Source organism: Oculina patagonica, chromosome 6 (genome assembly GCF_052425735.1).
Source record: "Oculina patagonica isolate OP01 chromosome 6, crgOcupat, whole genome shotgun sequence".
In the NCBI taxonomy this organism is placed as follows: domain Eukaryota; kingdom Metazoa; phylum Cnidaria; class Anthozoa; order Scleractinia; family Oculinidae; genus Oculina; species Oculina patagonica.
This window is the reverse complement of record NC_135763.1, coordinates 35,017,937-35,040,908: the sequence shown is the minus strand read 5'-3', so window position 1 is coordinate 35,040,908 and position 22,972 is coordinate 35,017,937. Positions and strand designations below refer to the sequence as shown.

The window sequence follows — 22,972 nt, the reverse complement described above, 5'->3', positions numbered from 1 at the left end:
ATGGCACTGTAGCTCAGATGGTAGAGCAGTGGACCTGTAATGTGAAGTTCGTGGGTTGGAATCCCACGCCACTAAGCTATTAAATTCTTTCAGTGGTCAGGATCTACAATCTATACAGTTTAGAGTCATCTTCAGGCATATTTCTGAGTGAAACAACTGGGAATCACTCACGCTCTATTCCCATCATGGCACTGTAGCTTAGATGGTAGAGCAGTGAACCTGTAGTTCGTGGGTTCGAACCCCATCTGTTTTAAATTTCATTTTAGAATCATCTACAAGCATATTTCTGAGTGAATCAACTGGGAATCACTCACGCTCTATTCCCATCATAGCTCTGTAGCTTAGATGGTAGAGCAGTGGACTTATAACCTGAAGCTTGTGGGTTTGAATCCCACAATGTACTTACAATATATTTACAACCCGTTCTCAAAAAACCCAGATCATTAATTTCGTTTAGATAATTGGATGCAACGACTAGACAGACAATATATAATCCCGGCTTAAACTACAGGCAGTCCTTTGGGGGTTACAGCCGGTGAGTGGCTGCAATGGTCACTACCACCAACTGAAAAATAATTATCAGCCTTAACCACCACTCTGCTACCCGTGCAGATCTGAGTTGACTCGTAGACCTGACTCGCGCACCCACGTGCAATCACAAAGGGTGGAATTCCAGAAGGTGGCATAGCAGCTTGCCCCCAATAACTGCAACCTCCTCGGGAGCGTGCAGGTAGACAAGCACCAAGTGGAACGCGCGAAACCCTCCACCCAGCTTGGGATTACGTTCTTAGCTTAGCTTGTTTTGGTATTGATCCAGGATTTTACGAAAAACGAGTTGTTACCTGAGCAGCAGTCTTGAACCTGGTGACTGTCTCCAAAGATTATCTGAAAAATAAGAGAAATGTCTATTGTCCATCAAAAATTGTCGGCTTCCCATTAGAAATGGCGCATATCGGTTGCTGAAATGCTGACGATTCTAAGAACTACACGAGTACCTGACACCCTTTAAGAGAAGAAAGATCGGATGTTTGCTGGCTCTTTCGAATTACTGTAGAGCTCAACTTACTGTCTTGAGATGATCCTTACCGAGTTGTATAACCGGACTTTTTAAGGATTTAAATCCAACCGACAAGTACGTAGTACCTATGGAACCAGACAAGTACATACTACCGAGTCCGTGCCGACTGTTCCGTTCCTCGGGAGCGATGCAAGTAGACAAGCACCAAGTGGAACGCGCAAAACCCTCAACCCAGCTTGGGATTACGTAAAGTTTTGCAATGATCTAGGAGTTTATACGAAAAATGAGTTGTTACCTAAGTAACAGAAATTATCCACGTAGTCAACAACCAGTATCCCAACCTGGAAGATCAAAGAAAATTAAACACCATGAGGATTAAAAAATAAATAAATAAAAATGTTGTTTATAGTGGCCATACACTTCAGTAGCTCCATATCTCTCAAATTAAGATAGCTAGTTTACGGGCATGCCACTTTAACAGAGGAAACAAATATTTTAAATAATAAACATAACAAGGTTAAAAATCCCAACTGGCAGGAGGCAGACCAGTTGGCTATATACAAAGCGTGATCGAGGATTTGAACTTAGGACAACCGAGAAACAAATCCAGCTAGTGGCAAGGGCAGGTCTTGAACCGGGGACCTCCGGATTACAATACCAGCGCCCTAAACCACTCGATCGGCCACGCTTGCCTCCTTAGGATTGACTGTTTAGTTGTTTTGCGGTAATAACAAATTTTTTAGGACACTTAACGTCAATTTGCAACTTTTACTGAAAGCAAATCCCAGGCTATTTGGTAATTATATAATATGCATGAGAGAAAAGTTTTAAACTATCAATTTACCTCTATAAGGCGTGCATTTTCCACAGATCCTGTCTTATCTGTAACCGCGCTTGAACTTGGTGACTGTGTCCAAAAACATTCTGAAAAATAAGAAAAATGTCAATTGTCCACCAAAAATTGCCGTCTTCCAATAATGGTGCAGTACAGTAGCTGAAATGCTGACGATTCTGAGAACCACACGAGTAAACTCGGACACCCTAAATAAACGTTTTTGCTTACGCTTAAAATTCTAATAAGTGAACATTTTGAAATACAATTGACGGCCCGGCCCGGGCCCCAATTTTTTCCTTTTTTTTTTTTATTTATAAAAAAAAAAAAAAAAAAAAAAAAAAAAAAAAAAAAAAAAAAAAAATTTCCAACCCCCCCCCGGCCGCCCCACCCCCCCCCAAAAAAGGGTGGCCAGGCCTACAACTCTTTAAAAAGCTGGCTACGCCCCTGATTGACTATAAAAATGAGCGAAATACTAGAAAGATAACAGTTGCAGTTTCGAGTAAAAAAACAAACGAAGGTGACAGAGTAATTTGCGGTCATTAGCGTTCAAAGTGTCAGTAAAAGCCCTATAAAATATAATCTATCTATATAAGACAAGAGTTTTTAATTCAACCTTTATAATGCGGACATTCAGTTTTTCATTGCCTTTCCTGTCTAATCTGTGGCCACATACTTGAACTTGGTGACTGTTCCCAAAGATCTTCCGAAAAAAAAATAAAAGAACTGTTTGTTGTCCTTTGAAGTTCAGCTACCACAAATAGAGAAGTTCCGACAAGCTGAAATGCTGACGATTCTGAAAACTACACGAGTAAATAACGCCCTGGCCTAAAATAATAGAAAAAGCGCCGGGTTTTTACCGGCGCTTTCAATTACTTTCTACAGCCCTGTAGTTACTAGTTTAGATCAGTTTTTACCGAGTTTTTGTTTAGACACATCAAAATTTTCAGAAGTAGTCTTGTCCTATGGCCTCAAATAAGGTTTAAGTTACCTCTATAATCCGGCTTTCAGTTTTTCATTGCCTTCCTTGTCTTGTCTGTAGCCACATACTTGAACTCGGTGGCTGTATCCAAAGAGTCTTCAAAAGTTCTTCTAAAAATAATAATAATAATAAAAAAATAGAAATGTACATTATCCATCAAAGTTTGACGGCTACCACTTAGGAATGGTGCAGTTCAGTAACTGAAATGTTGGCGACTCTGAGAACCGCACGAGTAAATTAAATGACGCCCTGAAGGGTAGAAAGATTGGGTTTTCGCGGGGGCTTTAAATTACTGAAGAGACCTAATTACAATTCTGAGATTAGCTTTACCGAATTATTGTGTTTAATTCTAATATGAGAACAATTCAAAATACAATTGACTATGTAGGAAAAAGCGAAATAACACTACGACGTTTTGGAATTATCTTGACTCCTGTTCCCAGGCCATTATCAAGTAGAAAAAAACACATGCACGTACGGTTGCAGTTTAAATACAAAGAACAGAGAGACAGAGTATATTAAAATGGTAAGTGTTTCGCAGTCATTAGCTTTTTAAGTGATAGTAAAAATGTTCAGTAATAGTCTTGCTCCTAAGTTACCTCTATAAGGCGAGCATTCAGTTTTTCATTGCCTTTCCTGTCTTGTCTGTGGCGTCTCTGTGGCCACATGTACTTAAACTTGGTGATTGTATCCAAAGATCTTCTGAAAAAAAACAAACAAGAGAAATATCTTTTGTCCATTAAAATTGTTGACTACTTTTAAGGAATGGTGAAGTTCAGTAGCCGAAAAGCTGAAGATTCTGAGAATCACACGAGTAAATGACGCCCTAGAGGGTACTATCTAGCCCCTTATTAAAACTGTTCTGAGATTAGCTTTACCGAGTTATTGTGTAAAATTCTAAGTAGAGAACATTTCGAAATACAGCTCACTATGTAAGAAAAAGTAAGCGTAAACTATACGACGTTTCAAAGTTATCTTGACTCCATTAATTACTGAAGTGAAAGACAACGGTTTCAGTTTCTACTGAAATGCAAAGAAAATTGACAGAGTATGTTAAGAATATTAAGAGAGTGTTTCGCGCGGTCATTAGCTTTTAAAGTGTCAGTGAAAATGTTCAGAAATAGTCTTGTTTTAAGTCTCAAATAAAACTTTAAGAGTTCTAAATTCAGCTCTTAAGTTACCTCTATAAGGCGGGCATTTAGTGTTTCATTGCCTTTCCTGTCTTGTCTGTGCATGGCCACATACTTGAACTTGGTGGCTGTATCTAAAGAGTCTCCAAAGATCTTCTGAAAAAAAAATGTGTTTTGTCCATCAAAGTTTGTCGGCTAACGGCTAACACTTCTAAGGAATTATTCAGTTCAGAAGCTGAATTAATGCTGGCGATTCTTAGAGCCACATGTGCAAATCATGGCGCCGTCAAAGGAACGTTTGCTTACCTGCCAAGCAAAGTTTTGGTTTCATGGTAGTGAACAACTTTTATAAAGCTTGTTCCTGGAAGCGGGGTTTTTGCTCAAAGTTTGATAACTCGCTCCTTTATAAGCGGACTCGGTAACTTGAAGTTGGCGGAACATCGGTAAACGTAACGCGAAGTAGATCTAACTTTGTCCAACGGTTTTACTGGAAGCAAACTGAAAGACGGTTGCGAAATTTAAAATCGCAAGTGGGCTGAGGTGCGCATAAATGACTAGAATGGCCTAACTATAAATTATGAATTATAAACGAACGTGCAAATTTCTCGCGTGCAGCAAAGCATTTATTTAATAATACGTTATTGCAAAATTCCCACATTGGCGTATGATTCCATACTTCTTATTTACATAACAGGTAGTGTTTTTCACGTACGGTTACACGGGACGAATTTTTATTCCCCAGGCGTTGATTTCTCTGTATACTGGTATGCATTTTCATCTTTTTGCAATAGAAATGCAGAGGCATCTGATAGGTTAATGAATTTTACGGTAAATGCATAAGTGAAACTATTTTTCTAGTTTCACAATTTTTTGACTGTGTAAACTAGTGGGAAAAATTCAAGGGCTGATATTTGTAACAAAAACTCAATTTTGAAATACTCACAGATTGTTCAAAAGAAATTAAAAGAAAAAGAACATTAAATAACTGCAACTGATATGCTCGTGGGTATCGTTCTCGTTAAAAAAAGATATGATTTGATGAAGATTATCTGATCATGAAACGTATTTTGCTTCCGCAAATAACTAAAGAACCTACGCTTGCGGTTTGAGGTTTTCCCATCGGCATCACGAGACTAGGGAGGGGGGGGGGGGGGTAGGGGTCGAATCCACCCACTTCCTGTACCTCTAGATCTTATGCTGGATTTCCACTGACGCGTATTTCTTTGCGTGCGTGAAAAAAAAAAATTGAGACAATGAATGAACGACTTGGGTAAACCTGTACGTACGTCGTTCATACATTCTCTCTTAATTTTTTCACGCACGTTAACGCACGTAAAAAGATTCGCGTCAGTGGAAATCCACCTTTACTCGTGCTTCTGTACGAGTATTTAAACGAAATTTAAATACTCGAATCTCCTGTTTCTTCGTAGTGGCTTTTGTTTGTCAAAATGCCTGTTTGTGCATCTCCATTTTGCTCAAACAGAGCTTCAAGAAATACAAGAAACAAGAAGTTTTGACTATTAAAATTTTCCCGCCAAACTTCAGGCTGAGCTCTTTGACGTCACGCATACGTATACATCACCAGCTCCAAGATGGCGGCGTTCAGTTGTCGAGTTTTGGGCAAGATTTCGCCGCAGGGTTATAGCGCAGTTGGAGGCTGAAATTTTGGTAAATAACATATCTTTGTTTAAGACGGAATCCACTAGGAAGTCGAGTAATATTTATTAAAGTTGGACAAAAATCAAGTACCAGAATAATTTAAATCCTATTGCGTTATTTCCTACCCTTAATAAAAGGTAAAGATGTAAGTAATTATCCGTGATAACACCAACAACAATTTCTTATCAGAGTCTGAGAAAATGAATTTCAAAGTTCACAAGGTATAGGCAAAATCTCACGTGTAGCCATTTTGGAAATTCGTCTTAACCCTCGGACGTACAAGGGGGGGGGGTGGATGCCACCCCCCCCCCCCCGTAAGGTTTTTTCCCAATTTTGAAAAAAGCATTTACCCTACAATGCTGAAACTTTCGGTAGCTGTTCATTCATCCTTTTCGGAAATTTTGATATGTCAACCATGTGTCCATGGTATATGACGTTGCCATGGCAACGTCATAAATACAAGCAGGTCTTGCCAAAAATCGCCATTTTTAACATTTTTCTTGATTTTTTCCAGTTTTTTCAAACAGAAGTGTAAGATTTGTTTATTTTTACATTCCATAAGCATTCTAGCTTGATTTTGCATCAATTTCCGTTATTTTGTGACTTTCTAAGAAAATGTTGAAATCCAAGATGGCGGATCCAAGATGGCGGCTCTTATGACGTCACGTGACGTTATATGACGTCACAGCCAATTAAAATTATGCCATCTTGTAGAGTAAGCTAAGGGCTTTCTTCTGAGAGCAAAATAATTTCGCTACGCCTTAATATAACGAAAACTCCGGGGAGGGGTTCAATCCACCCCCCCCCCCCCCCTTGTACGATGATGGGGGTATGAGTTTGCTTGTACGTCCGAGGGTTAAGCGATTCAGTGGAATTTAGCGGAACTTCGAAATTTGTTTTCGATGTTTGGTGTTGTTAGAAAAGATTTCTTTCGATAAGATATTTGAAGCAGTAACACAAAAGCTTGCAATCAGGTGTAAATAGTTTTGGTACATAATTTTGTCCAATAACTACTCGAAGTCCTGGCGGATTTCCTCTTAAGCTTTTTATTGGCGTAAAGAAAATGTGGGAGGCGCTGTGGCCTAATGGCTAGCGCGCTCGACTCCGAGTCGAACGGCCCGGCCCGGCGCTGCGGGGTCTCAAGTGCCTCTCTCCACCCAGGTGTATAAATGGGTAACGGCGAATTTACTGCTGGGGATCCCTGCGATGGACTAGCCACCCATCCAGTGGAGAGTAGCAATAATCTCAGTCGCCTAATGCCACGGAAACTGGATTACTCGAGTTCCGGCTGTATGGGCCACTTGGCTCGGACACAGACTTTACCAAAGAAAATAAATGGCCAAATTCAACTTTGGAATAAAAATACGTAGGACCCCGCGTTTTCCACACCCCGTGTTCTCCACACTCCGCGTTTTCTACAGACCCCGGGACCCCGCGTTTTCCACACCCCGGCCCCGTGTTTTCCACCAATCCGAAGTCGTGTTATTATATAAAACAAATAGATTCCATTTTGCCGTGCGTCTGTTCAGTTATAGATCACAGATGACGTCAAAATGTGGTATGAACAACAGTGACCCACTCGCCTAGCGGCTCGTGGGCCACTTTAATTTCTGTTCATACCACATTTTGACGTCATCTGTGATCTATAACTGAACAGACGCACGCAAAATGGAATCTATTTGTTAATTCCACTTCAATGGTTTTGCAATTGGACTTGTTTTGAAACCGAGGCAAAAGAAACTCAGACTATCAAATAATGCCCTTTTTTGGGTAATCCTTTGCGCGCAGAGCTTTGCGTGACAAGCCCAAACAACTGCTGCGAAGGAGACTTCTTTGGGGAAAATTGGCATTGATTTAAAGGAGTACTTTCAAAGTTCCGGGGTCGGGGGGGGGGGGGGTGTTTGATAGAAGAAAGCCTGCACAGTAAGTACCTAAATGTGTTGATGATGTACAGCTACAAAAAAAATCCAAGATATCTTAAGATTGCTTTTATTGTGACATAAATGCATGATTTACAATCACTAAGCTGTCCTATTAACAGCATTACAAATGATTTTTGATTTACAAAAGAAACAACTACATATTAATACGACAACAGACTAAATGATCACACAAAAAGCAATCAAGAACAACAATTCACATCTTTTAGAGCAGTTTTCAATTGAGTGTCGTAAAACCAAAACCAAAGCAATTACACTGGCCAATCACTAAGGACACAGACAATCCAGTGAACAAATCAAAACTCGAAGCAAATACACGTAGCTGGCACGAAGCGCGGGAAAACGTGCGCGAGCGAGTCACGATTAATTTTGGTTTTACTCCTGATTGGCTGAGAAAGTGGCGCGAAATTTTTAAGCCAATCACTAAACGTAGTAATGCAAAACCAAAGCAAACGCAATTCACTTTCGACACTCAAGTGAAAACCGCTCTACAACTCTTTACATATCCCTCCCTGTTGTCAACATTAGAAAAGTCATGTTACAACAGTACTGCAATTGTTATGCATTTTGCTGGTAAGTTCTGCGATGCGACAATGGATTGCAAGCAATCCTAACCCAACAGGGGATGTGACACAACTACCACATAAGCAATGCAGGGGTGTACAAATACTCACCATCATTCTAATAAATATAAATAATCTAGCTGGCTAGAGACTGGAGTTATTAAATTAATGAACTGAATCGCTTTTTATCAGCTGAGGAAATTCTCTAACAACAAGCACTCTAACAGCTACAGTACACCCCTGCCAATGTACACAACAAGCAAACGAACATTCACACAATAATATTTTAGTTTATACTTAATCAGTGGAGAGCATTGTAGGAACGCTCTGACTAGGTACTCAAACTCTGGATCACCATTGCTATTAACCTGAAATCATACCCTCCCTCCTTACTACTGCTGCGGGGGAAGGAGGGCATGATACATTTGCTTGTTGAAAGTCATGTAAAAAAACCAGATTCTGGTTTTTTGTCTGATTGGTCGAGAAACAATACTCAATAAAGCGGTGTGGACTGATTGGTTGTCGTATTTCAACGAGACTTCCGGTCAGAAGCTGGTAATGGCAAAGACGCGTCACGTTTACTGCGAGGACGAGTTCTTTTCTACGTTAGCTGAAGCCCTAACAGATTTCAAGTGTAACTCTCTGAAGGCAGAACAAATAGAGTGAGCGACAATGTGTAATAATTTTGGTTCTGTGAAGATGTTTTTGTTGTTCTTAGAAAACAATATTCCAGAGATGTTGGAATGTTTACAAAAGCGACCGATCCTATCTGCCGTAAAACAGCTCTTGTCGGTGAATTCCTTTTTTTGTGTGTGTAAGCTGAAATAAAGGGACGGCATCCAGTACAACTGATAAATACATGTTCGCAAGCGCCATCTCACCTTGCTACTTAAAGCATTTTTATCTCAACACGGCGAAGTTGAAATACAGGCTGTACATATGTACAATTTTTCTCCAGACGTTTTTCACGCCTTGTGGAAATCCGAGTCTCGAATTTGCCGCCAACTACAAAGAGTGGTTTGACAGTTCGACGACACATTAGTTTATTTAAATTAGGGGGCGGCTGGCGGTCGGTTAAATAAATGTATCAGGCGTTCTTTTTTCCCTCTCGCTTTCGTAAAAAGAAAAAAGAACGCCTGATCGCAGGTTACATTGCTATGCACCTGAGCCCCAGGGGAGGGGGGGGGTACTCCCATAAATTTCGGATAGGGGTGTGCCGCCAAGGTTCTTAAACCCTTACCCTATTTAAGGATAAAGAAAGCGAAAATTGATACCCTTTTTAAAAGAGCCAAAACCGAAAAATGACACCCTATTCAAGGAGAGGAGAAGCGTTCCGTGACGACCCAAATAACGGCTAACTGCGCACGGCACGACACAAATCTTTATAAAATCGCTTTTATACTAATACCTGAACAGAAAATTCAGTTTTAAGATACCTTTTTTTTCGTTTAGCTGGGCATTTATTTTAGCTGATAGAATATAGGTACCCTATCTAAGGATCACACCGGGAACAAATTGCCAAAAGGAGCAGGACCGAGAACCTCAAAAACCATACCCTATCGGGCGGCACATACCTATATAGGCCACATATGGGAGTACCCCCCCCCCTTCCCCCTCCCCGGGCCTCTGAGCAACTCACGTACGAAACTCATTGTCAGGAATAAATGGTTAAAAATCATCCCTTTGGTGTTATTCTATCTCTCTGTTTTAGTAAACTAAAACAACTATTCACCTCAGTGTCAGAGGCCAGTGGTGGATATTGACCTCGTCACTTCACGGCTCAGTAAATATCCACCACTAGCCACCTCCACCTCAGTGAATAGTTGTTAAATATCACTAAAAAAACAGCAGATAGAAATCAAAGCCATAGTTATAAGGGAAAGTGATATTACATATCAAGAAAACTCAAAACAAAGAGTAATGTAATAGTCAAATCCAAGAGAGCTCAATTTGTTATTTTCAGTTGTTTCCTTAAAAGTGAGGTTTTACCGGTACTTTACATTATTAAAATTCAGAACACAAGAAATAGCAACTCATAGCAATATAGCTACAGTGTATGTACACAACAAAGGAAAGAAACCTGCTGGTAGAGTACCCAAATTCAACAAATCACTAGCCTGCGTAGCAAGCGTTCCCCGTGCGAGCGAAGTGCTGCTATGTGTCGGGCGCAAACAAATATTCTGGCGAAGAGCGAAAGATTCTGGCCGCACAAAATTTGTGGCGAGAGCAAAAAAGGGAAAAGAAGGGGGGTGGGGGTGGGGGAAGCCAAGCGTTCCCTCGCTTCCCAACCCCCTCCCCGCTCCTTTCCCTTTTTTGCTCTCGCCCCAATTTTCGCGCGGCCAGAATCTTTCGCTCTTCGCCAGAATATTCGTTCGCGCGCGACACATAGCAGCACTCGCTCGCACGGGAACGCTTGCTACGCAGGCTAACAAATCACTTGAAGTTACACCCAACATACAAACATTTATACTGTCGGAACTATTATACAACACATCACAGAGTTAATAATCAAATTCATCTACAGAAATTCAGGAGAAAGGTACCGAAAATCAAAACCTGGAAATTCTAAAAAAAAATTCCTATTCTGGAACTCACAGTTACTAGTTCAACAAAGAAAGCAATCACCACTGAGCTGGTAATAGATAGGCAACATAAAATTATCTTCATGTCATTAGATGGAACTGTACATCTCAGATATGATTATTAAGTTAATGCATAGAAAAGAGCTGCTGTTTCTTGGTCAGACGTAATAAACTCGCACTTTTGATGTGCTGACTAGGAGGTCGCCATCATAGAACTTTGTTTCAATCACCACATTGCCACTGAAAGAGATGAATTTATTAAATATTACTGTTTCCATATCTGTGAAAAAAGAACAGATTTTTATATAGAAAAGTGTCAACTTGAAAAGGTTTTCAACAGATTAGGGATGTATCTCAGCAAAAACTAAGCTGGCTTGTTAAAAAGCACAGCCGGCTTTTCTGGTCTTTATATCCATCAAAATTATCCTGTCTTTTGTTTTCTAGTAAAATTTCAGCCGGTCATCAGCTCTCTTTTAGCCAGTGAAAAAAGCTGGCAGTCAGCTCTTAGCTAAATCCCTGACAGATAGTGAAACTTTTTAAATGCAAAAGATTTTGCTGGAAAATAACTGCCAAAAAAATTCTTGAGAGATTGTTATACCATCAAAAAAATACAGGATCACATATTCCATTAGCTAACAAAGCCCTCCACAACAAAAATTAACCACAAAAGTCTTTAAATACTGTTAACTTCATTTTCCCACCAATATTTTTCAGCCTTGGGTTTTATTTAAGCAATAGACTGCACTTTCTAGGGCTTAACTGGCATAAAACCATGAGGGATGTTGGGAGAACATGAAAAAAGCTTGTAAATCATTAGCCATAAGGTGAGTGATTTACAAGCTTTTTAAGTGTTCTACCAACATCCCAAGTGGTTTGTTTTTTGCCACTAAAGCCCTAAAAAGTGCAGTTTATTGCTTTTATTAAATAGAACAATTATAGTTCATAGGTTTGCCAACTGTATCGACCAATCAGAGCACCTAGTATCTGAGTTATTTTATAATAGCTGATAGAGCAGCCCTTTGTTAGCACTTACCGTATTTTCTCGGTTATAAGGCGCACGGTTTTTTCAAGAAAATCTGTTTTTTCTAAGGAAATTTTTGCCAAAATTGGGATGCGTCTTATAGCCGAGTATTTTCGCCCAACAAAATCTTATGGCCGCCATTTTACCGAAACTTGCAGTTAAAATAGAAAAAAAAAGAAAACTCTTGGTGTTGGTCATTCACTTTTATAATATTTCACACTTCTAAAACAAGAAACAGCAAGTTTTAACGTGAGGTTTATTATCGCGGTATTGATGAGTTGACAAGTTTTGGTAACAACTGCTTTTGTCAGCATTATGTTGAACAGACAAAGAAAATCAAGCATACTTTTATTAAACAAACCTTTCTCATCGTGGAAAGTTGATAAATGACTTTAGAAGACAAGGAAAACACCAAAAAAGCCTGAGAATCTTTGAAAAACACTCGATAAACAAAGTGCAAAGCGAGACGAAGCATGCTTGGGTATTTGGTAACCAAGCTACAAACTCAGTGGTCACTGGTAACTACACATCTGCCAGGTTACTAAGCAGCCAAGTTCGAAGCATGAACGATAGAAAGATGTTTACCTCTAGCAACTTTACGTCTTATAACAGCAAGAAATCTCACCTCTTTACTCGAGAATTGTGCCAAGGAGTATGAACAACATTCAAACATTCAAATTCTGTATGGAGAACTGTCCTTAAATCGATGACTGCATCTTTTTAACTCCCAAACTCATGGTGCGTCTTAAAACCGAGTGTTTTTGCAAAATTTTTAGTTTGGAAACTTGACATGACAAAGTTGCCAAGTTTAGGGTGCGTCTTATAACCGAGTGCGCCTTATAACCGAGAAAATACGGTATTATTTTCTCACTGGATTGATGCTGCAGAAGTCAAACCATACTTACTTTAAAACATTTGCGGGCATCATCTGTGATTCAGGAGCAGCCTCTATGAGTGATTGCCATGTGTTTGTTGATGAAGGGATCACGAATCCAAAATCAAAATACCATTCTACAAACACAAGATAGAAATACTTTAAGACATAAAAATTTCAACAAAGAATTAAAAATGTATTGGTTTGCAATACATGCCATGCATGCATGGAGAGTTAAACAGACTGACAACAATGGATCCTATTGCCCATGCCAGATGAGTGTATGAAAACAAAATTACTACATGTATATTTTTCTTACCTTCTAAACACTTTCCTTTGAACAGAACTTTCTGTTCAAGTCTGAATTTTGTCATTTCTTGTTCAGAAGAAAAGTTTAGCTCTCTAGATACGGCCTTGCATTTTAAGATCTTTTTTGGTACTCTTGCTGCAAAAAAAAAAATATATATATATTACGGTAATATCCTCAATTTGAAAATCTCAAAATACACAGAAACCAAGTAACTGCAGTATATGCAATCACATAACTGGTTTGTAGGTTGAGCAATCATTATACTTTACACCTGCTTTCAGTGTTATGTGCATAAAGGCCCTGCCAGGGGGGTTCCTGTGTCACTTGTCTAAATTAAAAAATGCACCATGTCGCTGTTTTATCAAACTTTGCGTCTCTGTCGGTAGTAAAATTGAAGGAAAATTACTTGTCCTTGTCGGAATTTAAGTTTTTCCAAAAGGGTTGTCGTTTATGTGCTGTTGCTACTTGTTAGGCCATCTCACTTGGCAGAATTTACCCTGGCAGGGCCTCTGCATAGCAGCTTTCTATTTTGATGTGCTTAACATATGAGACAGATCAAAATCCGCCAATCACAGCCCACTGGCATGACCTTCAGCTTGTGGGCTCATTTGCATGAAACCTATACCGCTATGAATTGGTTTTGATTGGCTCAAACAACAGGTCCAAAGACGATGTCAAATGATGGATACAGTTGTAGAAAGATAGGTATGCACGTAACACTAAAAGTGGGTATAAGTATTGGTACTCAACCCTCCAAGTTTATTTTTTTCCTTAGTGGCCATTTGGCCACCGACTGCTTAGGTTTGGTCATCAGTGAAAAATTTTAGTGGCTAAATTAAGCTCACGCTTTCAATCCTTCTTTTCAATTTTAGTCGCCAGGCTGGCGACTTTGGTTCCAATCTAGTCACCAGCTCCAAAATTTTAGTCGCCATGGCAACTAAAATGGTCTTAACTTGGAGGGTTGGTACTTCAAGTCAAGATTGTATGGCCTTAGGTTTCCTTCTGTCCACAGATTTATATTTAGATTTGACTAAAAATTCTTGATGTTAGATTTTAAACTGAGACGTGTTCACTAAAGAAAGACATCACCTGCATTGGCATTGTCTTTTAAGTTACCGCATTCTTTGATAAAATAATATTCAATGTTAAAGAGAAGTTTCATGATCATACCTTCATGTTCTCTTTCAGGAACTGACCTGGAAAAAAATGAAATAAAACTCAGATTATGTTAGGAATCTAAAGAACAGAAACATGTTTGTGCCAGTGAAAACAGACTGTTTTCCAGAAAATATCCATTCTCTCTAGAGAGGGTAAGGAGTTTGAAAACCCCATCCCACCACGCTGAAAATGTGTGGTTCCAGAAAATATCCATACCCCCACCACGGAGGGAATTGGAAATTCCAGAGGGGTGGGGGGGTCAAGGGCCCAGGAAATTCCGAAGAGGAGGGGGGTTGCCAGTGAAATTACGTTTCCAGACAGTCAAGTTTGATGCAGTGCAAACTAGTTTCAAAAATCGTTTCTTACCTACTCTACAAATGTTTTACATAGCAAAAATAGCACCCTGGGTTCTTGATTCACAATCGCTTTACATTTAAAACGGGTTTTCCTTCTCCTGAAAGCACACTGAAAGCAAATAATTTCACTGAAATCCTCCATGTTCGTTCGTGGATGCGGCCGCCATAATTGTTACCAGTCCCCCGAAACTTGTCACGTGGTTTGACCGAAATGCACTGGTGTCAAGTATTGCTTGTTTCACGTTCGATGGAAGGAAAATCGTCCTTGTTTGTGAAAAGTTTCACGTTTATTAGCGATGAAAATAGTGTAATGATGTCAGAAACTCAAGATTAACTTGTTCTTGTTATTTCTGGCTATTTGTTTGTAATTTTCCTGTTAAATTTTGCTTTCTCAGCGAGCATTAGCGATTTTCCGATCACGTCTACGGTGAATGTTTATATCAACACTTTTCAAATCCGTGTTCTGATACATTTAGCGGTTTTCTAAAGCGATTGGAATGAAAAGGGATGGAAGGTTATACAACAAGGTAATTTGGCAAGTGACTACCAGATATTTTGTCTGTTTGCTTTTGAGGAAATTTCTGTATTTTGTCTTCAACAGTACACGTATGTATCGTTTTAACATATCTTCCGATCGATCAGTTACACACTATAACTGTTTACAAGAGAGGCGGCTTAACATTTAGAGCATTGTACAATTTATATTTTTTCCAGAGGGGCTGTGGGGTACGCAATATACTTTTGGAAATTCCGGAGGGGTGGGGGGTTTATTTTTCTTAACAAAAACGGAAATTCCAGAGAGGTGGGGGGTCTTACGTGAAATTCCCTCCGTGGTGGGGGTATGGATATTTTCTGGAACCACACAATGACTGTTTAATTTTTATACAGGTACTTTCCTTTTTAAAGTATTGAATTTTGAAACTCACAACCCTCCCCCTCCCCCTTTATTCCCTCAGCAGGGATGATGCTAAGGGCCAGTGGCTGCTGGCTAATTTCACCAGCTGAAGGAGACCTTAAATTCAGTCGAAATTTGACTTGAAAACAGAGCTGTCAAGGCCAGAAAAGCCAGCTAGGCTTGTAAATGATTTGTGTTTTAATAGCGACACCTCTTCATCAGAATTTCCAATGGAAGCACACACTCGAATTAATCAGAGAATGAGGAAGTGGAAATAACTGACAGTTTAAAAGTATTGACTTTTAAAACTACCCCCCCCCCTCTCCCTATCAGAATTTCCAATGACCCTGCATGGGGTGGGTAGGGATATTTCCTGAAAACACACAATGGAATTAATTAAGGAATAAGGAAGTGGAAGGGCTTGATTATAATTCACTTACAAGTCATCACTGCCTTGCCATAATACTTTCCCAGAATCAGCATCTCGCAGATTCATCCAGTTTCTACATCGCTATTAAGGATCTGTATATAAAATTTGCTACAAAGTAAAATCAATGTTCCTAAATGATGTCTTTTGAAAGTTTACAAATACAAAATCAAACTGTCTTGTTCTAAACCTTGAACTCCAATGAAGAAGTAAATTTACTTTTAATAATTTTATTATTTGACAAAATTAGTAAGTCTAAAATTAGTTATTAGTGGTCTCTGCATTTTTATCTAGATTATTCCTTTCACTTGAGGAAATGTTGAAATAGTGACAAGAGCAGCATTAGTGCAAAGTTTTGGAACAAGGAAGTAGCAGTCACACAAATCAGTCATGGTTCAATTGGGGGTCACTTAAACCACCCAAACATATCAGGTATCATTGTAAATTAGAAATAATTGTTAATGTTCCAAAATGACGCTAAATGGCGGTATAAAACTGCTTCGACGTTTCGGCAATACTGCCTTCTTCAGGGTGGCACGAAGAAAAAATATATATCATTGTAAAGTAGTCTTATTATTTCTGTGAATAGATTTATGCTCTTTCTTTTTTATAAGAACCTTTTTTATAAGAACGTCGAGGTTGAAAGAAGGCCAAAATTTAAGAACATCCTAAGAATGTACCCAAGGCTGAAATTTGGTAACGAACAAATTTTATTTTCCTATTTGTTGTAAGTGACAAATATATGTACGAAATGAATACATCTTTACTCAAATCCTGACTTGAAACCAACATTGTCATTTTGAAGTCACTTTGAAGTGATCATGTACATTTAGGTTAGGAATGAATTTACTGCAATGCCACTGTTTTTAATTTTTTTTTTTTAATTTTTAAAACAAGAACATTTTAAGAACATTAGGCTTAAATCTTCGAAAAAGTTAAGAACATTCAGCCTCGGCCAAAATTAGACATTCTTATATAATAACCGGTATGCAATGCATACTAAGGCGAGGACGTTCCAGTAAAGCAAGACAGTATGTTAAAAATTCCAGACAAAGAACTGAGAAGGGACCTTTCGGGCTTCGTTTTTTTGTTGTCCTATTTCAGACTGTGACATCACTCTTGAGAATCACTACTTTCAAATTCAGAAAAAATTCTCTTGGTATTCAGCATCATGTGATTTTGAAATGGGCTACTTACACTGACAAAGCCAAAAATGTCTATTGAGTGAAAATGCGAGTCCAAAAGATGTGTGATTTACAGCAAGGAGCCCAAATGTGTGACCACTTTTAATTAATTCACATTCTTTCGTGCAAGGCAAAAATTGTTAGTACATTAAAAGTGGTCACCCTTTTGGGCTCCTCACTGTAAGTCGAAAGTTGAGACACTGAGACATTTGCTATAAAAGGGGGGAAATGGGTTTGTCAGGTAAATAAAATTTTAAAATACAGTACTTTGTTTCCGGTGGTGTTTTTAGTTGTGCATTCCAAGGAAAGGTTAGTTTCTAACCAATGTTACTGTAATTAATAAAAGGCAAATTGTAAGCTGCTTTGATCACAAAATTGGCACGATTTAATTCGTACAACTCTAATAAGATGTCTTTTCTCACGACTTTTCACAATGGAAGGCAACATATTTTGTAACTTTACTAGACAGCTAGGAAACTTCCACAACTTCGGCAAGAATAAAATGTCTTGAAATAATGTATCTAGATTGCCTCTTGTTTAAATGTGGCTTAAAGTTGTCTGCACTGACTGTACAATCTGTAATGTAAATTTTGTGCAGTAAGACCAAAAACTTAATATCACTTAAAACACGCAGTGCAAGCTTAAGGAAGTACAAGTTTCCAGGAAGTAAAGTTGATATAGCATCTTGATTTACTCTTGTTAAATTTAAATGGGGCTGAAAGTTGTTTGCACTTTCTGTACAATTTGTGATGCAAGTAAGTCCAATAAGTCCAACATCTTGATACAGTACATGTGGAGTCTAGGAAGTAGAGTTGATACAGTGGTTTGCCAGTAATGAATTTGAATTGAGAGTCTTTCAGTAGCAAATCCAGAGATGTTTTACACAGTTTATTTTTTTAACTTAGGTGTTATTGCTACATGGTTTTCGCTGTGTTTTTTTTTTAAATATATCTGCCATTCATAGTGAGGATTGGGCTTTCTATATATTGCATAGAGGCAGAATAGAGGCCAATAACCAGTTCCAGTCAAAGCAGTTCCAATGCAATAGCCACATTCACACATTCATGCTGCTTCTTGACAAAGTGCAGATTAAACATATTGAAGCAATTAGGACAAAACACAGCTGTCAGTGGATTCTTTGAAAACTGTATTTTGGATGTTTTCTGTTGTTTTTTAATTCTGTTCTGTAAACATAATAAAAGAAAGAATCAATTGTTAAAATTGATTGCAACATTGCAACAATTTATTGCAACATAAGTAGTTACTTAAAATTTTCTTTTTTCTGAAACACATCTTTCTACATGTACACTATGCTTCTTAAATCATCTACTAGTTATTATGGTCTACAAAAATGTATATACTCTTTTTTGGTTGCTATTAAACCACCCAGCTTTAAGGTCACTTTAGTGTGTCTTGAGAACACCAGTTTGGACTCTTGATTTATCAGTATTTATTTAGATTTGTATAAATGTGATCAATTGTAGTTCTTTTGTCAGTGGTAAAGCCTGAAATAAGTTTGTTTCTATCCATATTTTACAATCACTTGTTTATAATTATTTACTGCTGCTTTGCACACCATTATTAAGATCAATGTTGAAATCTGACCTAGTAGTATACGAAAACGTTCTGTTGACAGAAGGGATCGCGAATGAAGCTCTCTCAATGCTTAGTAATCTATAAATTCCAGCAAATTAAATATAACAACATCTAGCAGATATTTAGCCTTTTAAAATCGTTATTTCGATTCCATAAATACTTTGTCCATTATGTTATTCAATAAAGTACATGTACAAGCAAACTGATATAAATTTTTGATCGCTCACCTCAGCAGTTGTGGCAATATATTCTTCTGCACTTCTCCTCTTCAGTTAAAGCTCAGGTTACAATGTCGCCAGTAGTTCAGATCACAAATATATCAATCCTGATGTTTAATTAGCCGTGTTTATATTGCTTTCAATGCTTTATATCCAGTTCAACTTCAGCCTTGAAAGGCAAAGGTCTGCCGAAACAGCACTCGCCAGCTGACTACAAGCTCGTAAACCACAATTTAGTTCGGTGTGTCGATAAGGTTTTTGTGTACTATGATATCTCAATATGTTTGTAAGTGAGCGCAATTTAAGCTACTAATCTTACTTCGAGTCAAGGCTTCTGGCTGCGAAAAAGTCTTGAATAACCAAGATGGCGGAGGAAAACAATCTCAAGCCATATTCTTAGTTACCAATCCCCCTCGGTTCGAATCATCACATCGCCCGTTGTAAACCCAACCAATTTATCGCTTCATAACATAAGGCTCGAGACTAACGTCCTCGCCTAAAAATGAGTGTATACTGGATCCATGGCAGAGACACTTGGAATAAATGAAAACTCATTCTGGTCCCCATAGCCCTTTCTTTTCTCTTAGCCGGCTGGGCCTTGGCACGAGGAAACAAAGGGCTCTGGGGACACAGGATTTCCAGTCCTAGATTCTAGGACTTCCGGTCTTCATGTATGCAGTCACGACATTTCAAAAGATTGTATGAGAGAGTCGTTACGTTTTCGACTTCCGTTTAGGAATTCTTTGTTCCAAACAGCCAATCAAAAAAATTCGAATTAATTCAAAAATCCTATGTCCCCAGAGCCCTCCGTTTTCTCGTGCCAAGCCGGCTAAGAGAAACGAAAGGGCTATGGGGACGAGAATGATGAAAACTCTGCCAGTTGATTTCCCTGGATATGAGGTTTCCCTTGCATGGTTTCCAGCAATGCCAAAGCATTCTGCTACACAGAGAAAAACCCTCTGGTGCCCAAGGCAACAAAGCAACTTTAACAATTTTTTCTGGCTTGAACAAAACTCTTCCATATTCTTGCCAAACTAAAAAGTGGGTCATGCACTTTTTTGAGACATTCAAATTTTGTTTAATTAAAAAAGCATCATTTCCCTTTGGCAGATAAATGATAAACTGCCTTTTCAGGAACCAATCAAAGCTTGATGTTCCATTTAACAGCCTTTTATGTGAGGCATTAAAAGGTTAACACCTCCCACTGAACAAAGGCAAAAAAAGCTTGTGTCGCTTAGAATAACAATAATCCCTGTAATAAAGGATTAATATTCATGCATAAAAACACACCAACGAAGACAGTTAATCTATCTCTCTTTAACTCTCAATCGCACTTAAAATCGCTCAGTTAGCAGCTGATCATGTTAAAGACACATTTTTAACCAGCAATTTTATCAATTTACAAGTTAGACATAACATTGGCACATGCCCCGGTCAGTTGGCATATGTCAGGAAAATTCTGCGTCTTTTAATTTGCCCTTTTCTCAAATCCAAAAAAAAACTGTCAAGGTTAACGTTACACATGGCACGATTCTGATAAAACCAAAGATTGCTAATAAACAGACAGCCATGTTTGACACATTTCACCTGAATATGTCGAAGTATATAAGATCAATTTAAATATACTTACTCGCCTCGCAACATCAATAATTAAAAAAATTACTTAGTGATAGACGCTCACAATTGCATCGACGTATCTGCTTCATTGGATATAAGTATAATTCTTTAAAATCTAATCTATATGTCGATCTTTTACACAATGTCATAAACTTATAACGAAAACGTTGTTTGAACATCCTAGGCGATAGACCGAGCCTAGCCTAAATCGTTTTACGTTAGCCTACCCTAACGATCCTTGCTAAAAACGCAACAAGACATACAAACAGAAATACTTTTAAGTATCAATTGTCGTATAAAGTATAACAGGAACCAAATAGTGCCTTAATATCAACAGATAAACAACAAATCTGATTAATTTACGCAATTCTGACTTCGACTAGCCGAATTGTTAAACGCCATCGACGCACTCAAATTGCTAGTCCAGTACGTTGCAAACTTTGAGATCAGGTAGGCTACAACGATCAACTCTTTTAAGAGACTAGCTCTAAATTAATCACAAGCTAAATTAGGTTGCTAAAGAAGAATAAAATTCGAGTAAACTTGCATACGAAGGATACAATTTGAATCCCTTCAAAATGTCCTCTTTTCGTGCGCTGCCGTCGCTCATACTGGGAAAATTCGCTATCCACCACCAAAGGACGACCCAATGAGAAGACTTTCGCAGAATCAAGAGCCAAATAACTCGACAAAAGTGCAAAAGAACTAAAAACTTTCAAGCGACAAGATACAGGATTCAGCAAATAATCGCTGCACCAAGGAGCTTAGCTTGGAACGTTTCCATGAGAACTCTGGGTAATTTGCGTCAAATGGGGCGTGACACACTGGCCGGGAGGTCTGGAACCCGGAACCCGGGAGAAAAGCCCGCCTTTTAAAATCTTTCTCGGACCTCCAAGAGCCAAGGGATCGCGAAAACGGGTTAAAATTTCAGTGTTTGACTTAACGACTTAACGAAGCAAATCGAAAGGAAGTGAATCTTGGTTCGAGTTTTAAGGAGGCTCGAGAAATCGAGGATTCGAAAAATCGGGATTCCAGTGAATTTGCTTGCTTCCTTGCTTGCTTGCCTAGGCTCAATTTCCGCCGCCTTCTAGGGTCCAGTCTTTGTTCCTCCCCGAGAGAGGAGAAAGGAAATTTTCATTTTCCCGAAAAGCGGCTGGAAGTCGAGCCTCGAGCCTGTTGCTTGCATGCCGGGGGGCTGCCAGGAGGTTGCTAACTTGCTATTTGCGAGCCGCGAACATTTTCTAGCGAGCAACTCCTTTTTTCCTTTTTTTTTGGGCAATTGGTTAATTGAGTTTATTTTTTAAGGATTTTCAAAGGATCCAAACCTCTTTAGTGTATTTTCTTGCTCAGTTCGTTTATAACCTAAAAGCTCGAGCGACTAATGGTGACCCTATTGTTGCGTGACGGTTGTGTGACAAAATTCGTGCACTTGCCTTGTAGTCACCAGCTCGCACTCGGATGTAAATTTAAAAAACTTTCTAGATGACCTTTCTTTTCTTTCATCAGGAAACGGATATTTTGTTAAAAAGATTCATAAAGAGCACGAACTTGCCGCTTGCCATACGATGAGATATATCATAGAAAATATAGACGGCAAACTGATCCTGACGGCTAAAGCGGTCAAAAATAAACAAAGCGGATAAAAAAACTAGAATATATTGAAAAAAAAACTTTGCCCTATATTCAATATATTCTAGTTTTTTTATTCACTTTGTTTATTTTTGACCGCTTTAGCCCTCAGAATCAGTTTGCCGTCTATATTTTCCGTTTTAACTAATTTACCGTGATCCAGGTCTTCAATAGATCCGGCATCACTCATCGGTTGTCTTTGTGATATTGCAGATTTTTATTATATTTGGATATATCATATGTTGGTACAATGTTTGTTCTCCACAAGACCGGTTTAATTACGTGTAGTATCCTTATTTCTCCTGACAGCGAGAAAAATTAAAAATGATGTTAGGTCAGCATTTCGGCAAAAGTAAACGTTGGACAATATTTGTTGAAAAATTCATCTTCATTATTTATCACCGAGCTTAAAATTTACCATCTTTATTATTTACAACACACTTGATGAATTCGACATTGCTGATCCTAGCAGTATGCAGGACGCGTGTCACATATCAACCTAGTAAATGGCCCAGCTCACAACGAGTCTCTCGTAGCTTAGTTGGTTAGAGCGCCCAACCGGTATCTGGGAGGTCATGGGTTCGATTCCCGTCGGGGACTCAGATTTTTTCTTTGTCCCACGCTCGTGTCATGTTGAATAATTTCTTCACTATTTACCACGAGCTTGAAGTTTACCATCTTCATTATTTACTAGATCAATGTAATTTGCTTGCTTCCTTGCTTGCTTGCCTACGCTCAATTTCCGCCTCCTTCTCGGGTCCAGTCGTTGTTCTTCCCGAGAGAGGAGGGAGGAATTTTTCATTTTCCCGAAAAGCGGCTGGAAGTCGAGCCTCGAGCCTGTTGCTTGCATGCCGGGGGGCTGCCAGGAGGTTGCTATTTGCGAGCCGGAACATTTTCTAGCGAGCAACTCCTTTTTTCCTTTTTTTTTGGGCAATTGGTTAATTGAGTTTTATTTTTTAAGGATTTTCAAAGGATTCAAAC

At 38.8% G+C, this 22,972-nt stretch overlaps 1 protein-coding gene and 1 long non-coding RNA gene across 3 annotated transcripts in view; both read right to left on the bottom strand.

Moving 5' to 3' along the window:
• The window catches only part of LOC144657043 (retinal rod rhodopsin-sensitive cGMP 3',5'-cyclic phosphodiesterase subunit delta-like), a 29,987-nt gene extending 8,849 nt beyond the window's left edge, over positions 1 to 21,138 (bottom strand). Inside the window, exons 1-7 of one of the 2 annotated variants that reach the window (XM_078517331.1) lie at positions 20,923 to 21,138; positions 15,761 to 15,823; positions 14,082 to 14,107; positions 12,921 to 13,046; positions 12,633 to 12,738; positions 9,276 to 10,946; positions 7,595 to 8,484 (exon numbers count right to left, since the gene is read on the bottom strand). In XM_078517331.1, coding sequence (XP_078373457.1) covers positions 10,865 to 10,946; positions 12,633 to 12,738; positions 12,921 to 13,046; positions 14,082 to 14,107; positions 15,761 to 15,823; positions 20,923 to 20,972 — 453 coding nt within the window. In that variant the 5' untranslated portion in view covers positions 20,973 to 21,138 and the 3' untranslated portion in view covers positions 7,595 to 8,484; positions 9,276 to 10,864. Of the gene's footprint in view, positions 1 to 7,594; positions 8,485 to 9,275; positions 10,947 to 12,632; positions 12,739 to 12,920; positions 13,047 to 14,081; positions 14,108 to 15,760; positions 15,824 to 20,922 lie in introns of those variants that run through there. The other variant, XM_078517332.1, reaches the window with a different exon arrangement.
• Positions 17,588 to 19,240, bottom strand: LOC144657460 (uncharacterized). The gene is made up of 2 exons (XR_013571537.1): positions 18,755 to 19,240; positions 17,588 to 18,115 (listed from the first exon to the last, which is right to left on the bottom strand). It is a non-coding gene; the product is annotated as an uncharacterized LOC144657460 (long non-coding RNA).
• Positions 21,139 to 22,972: the final 1,834 nt, after the last annotated feature.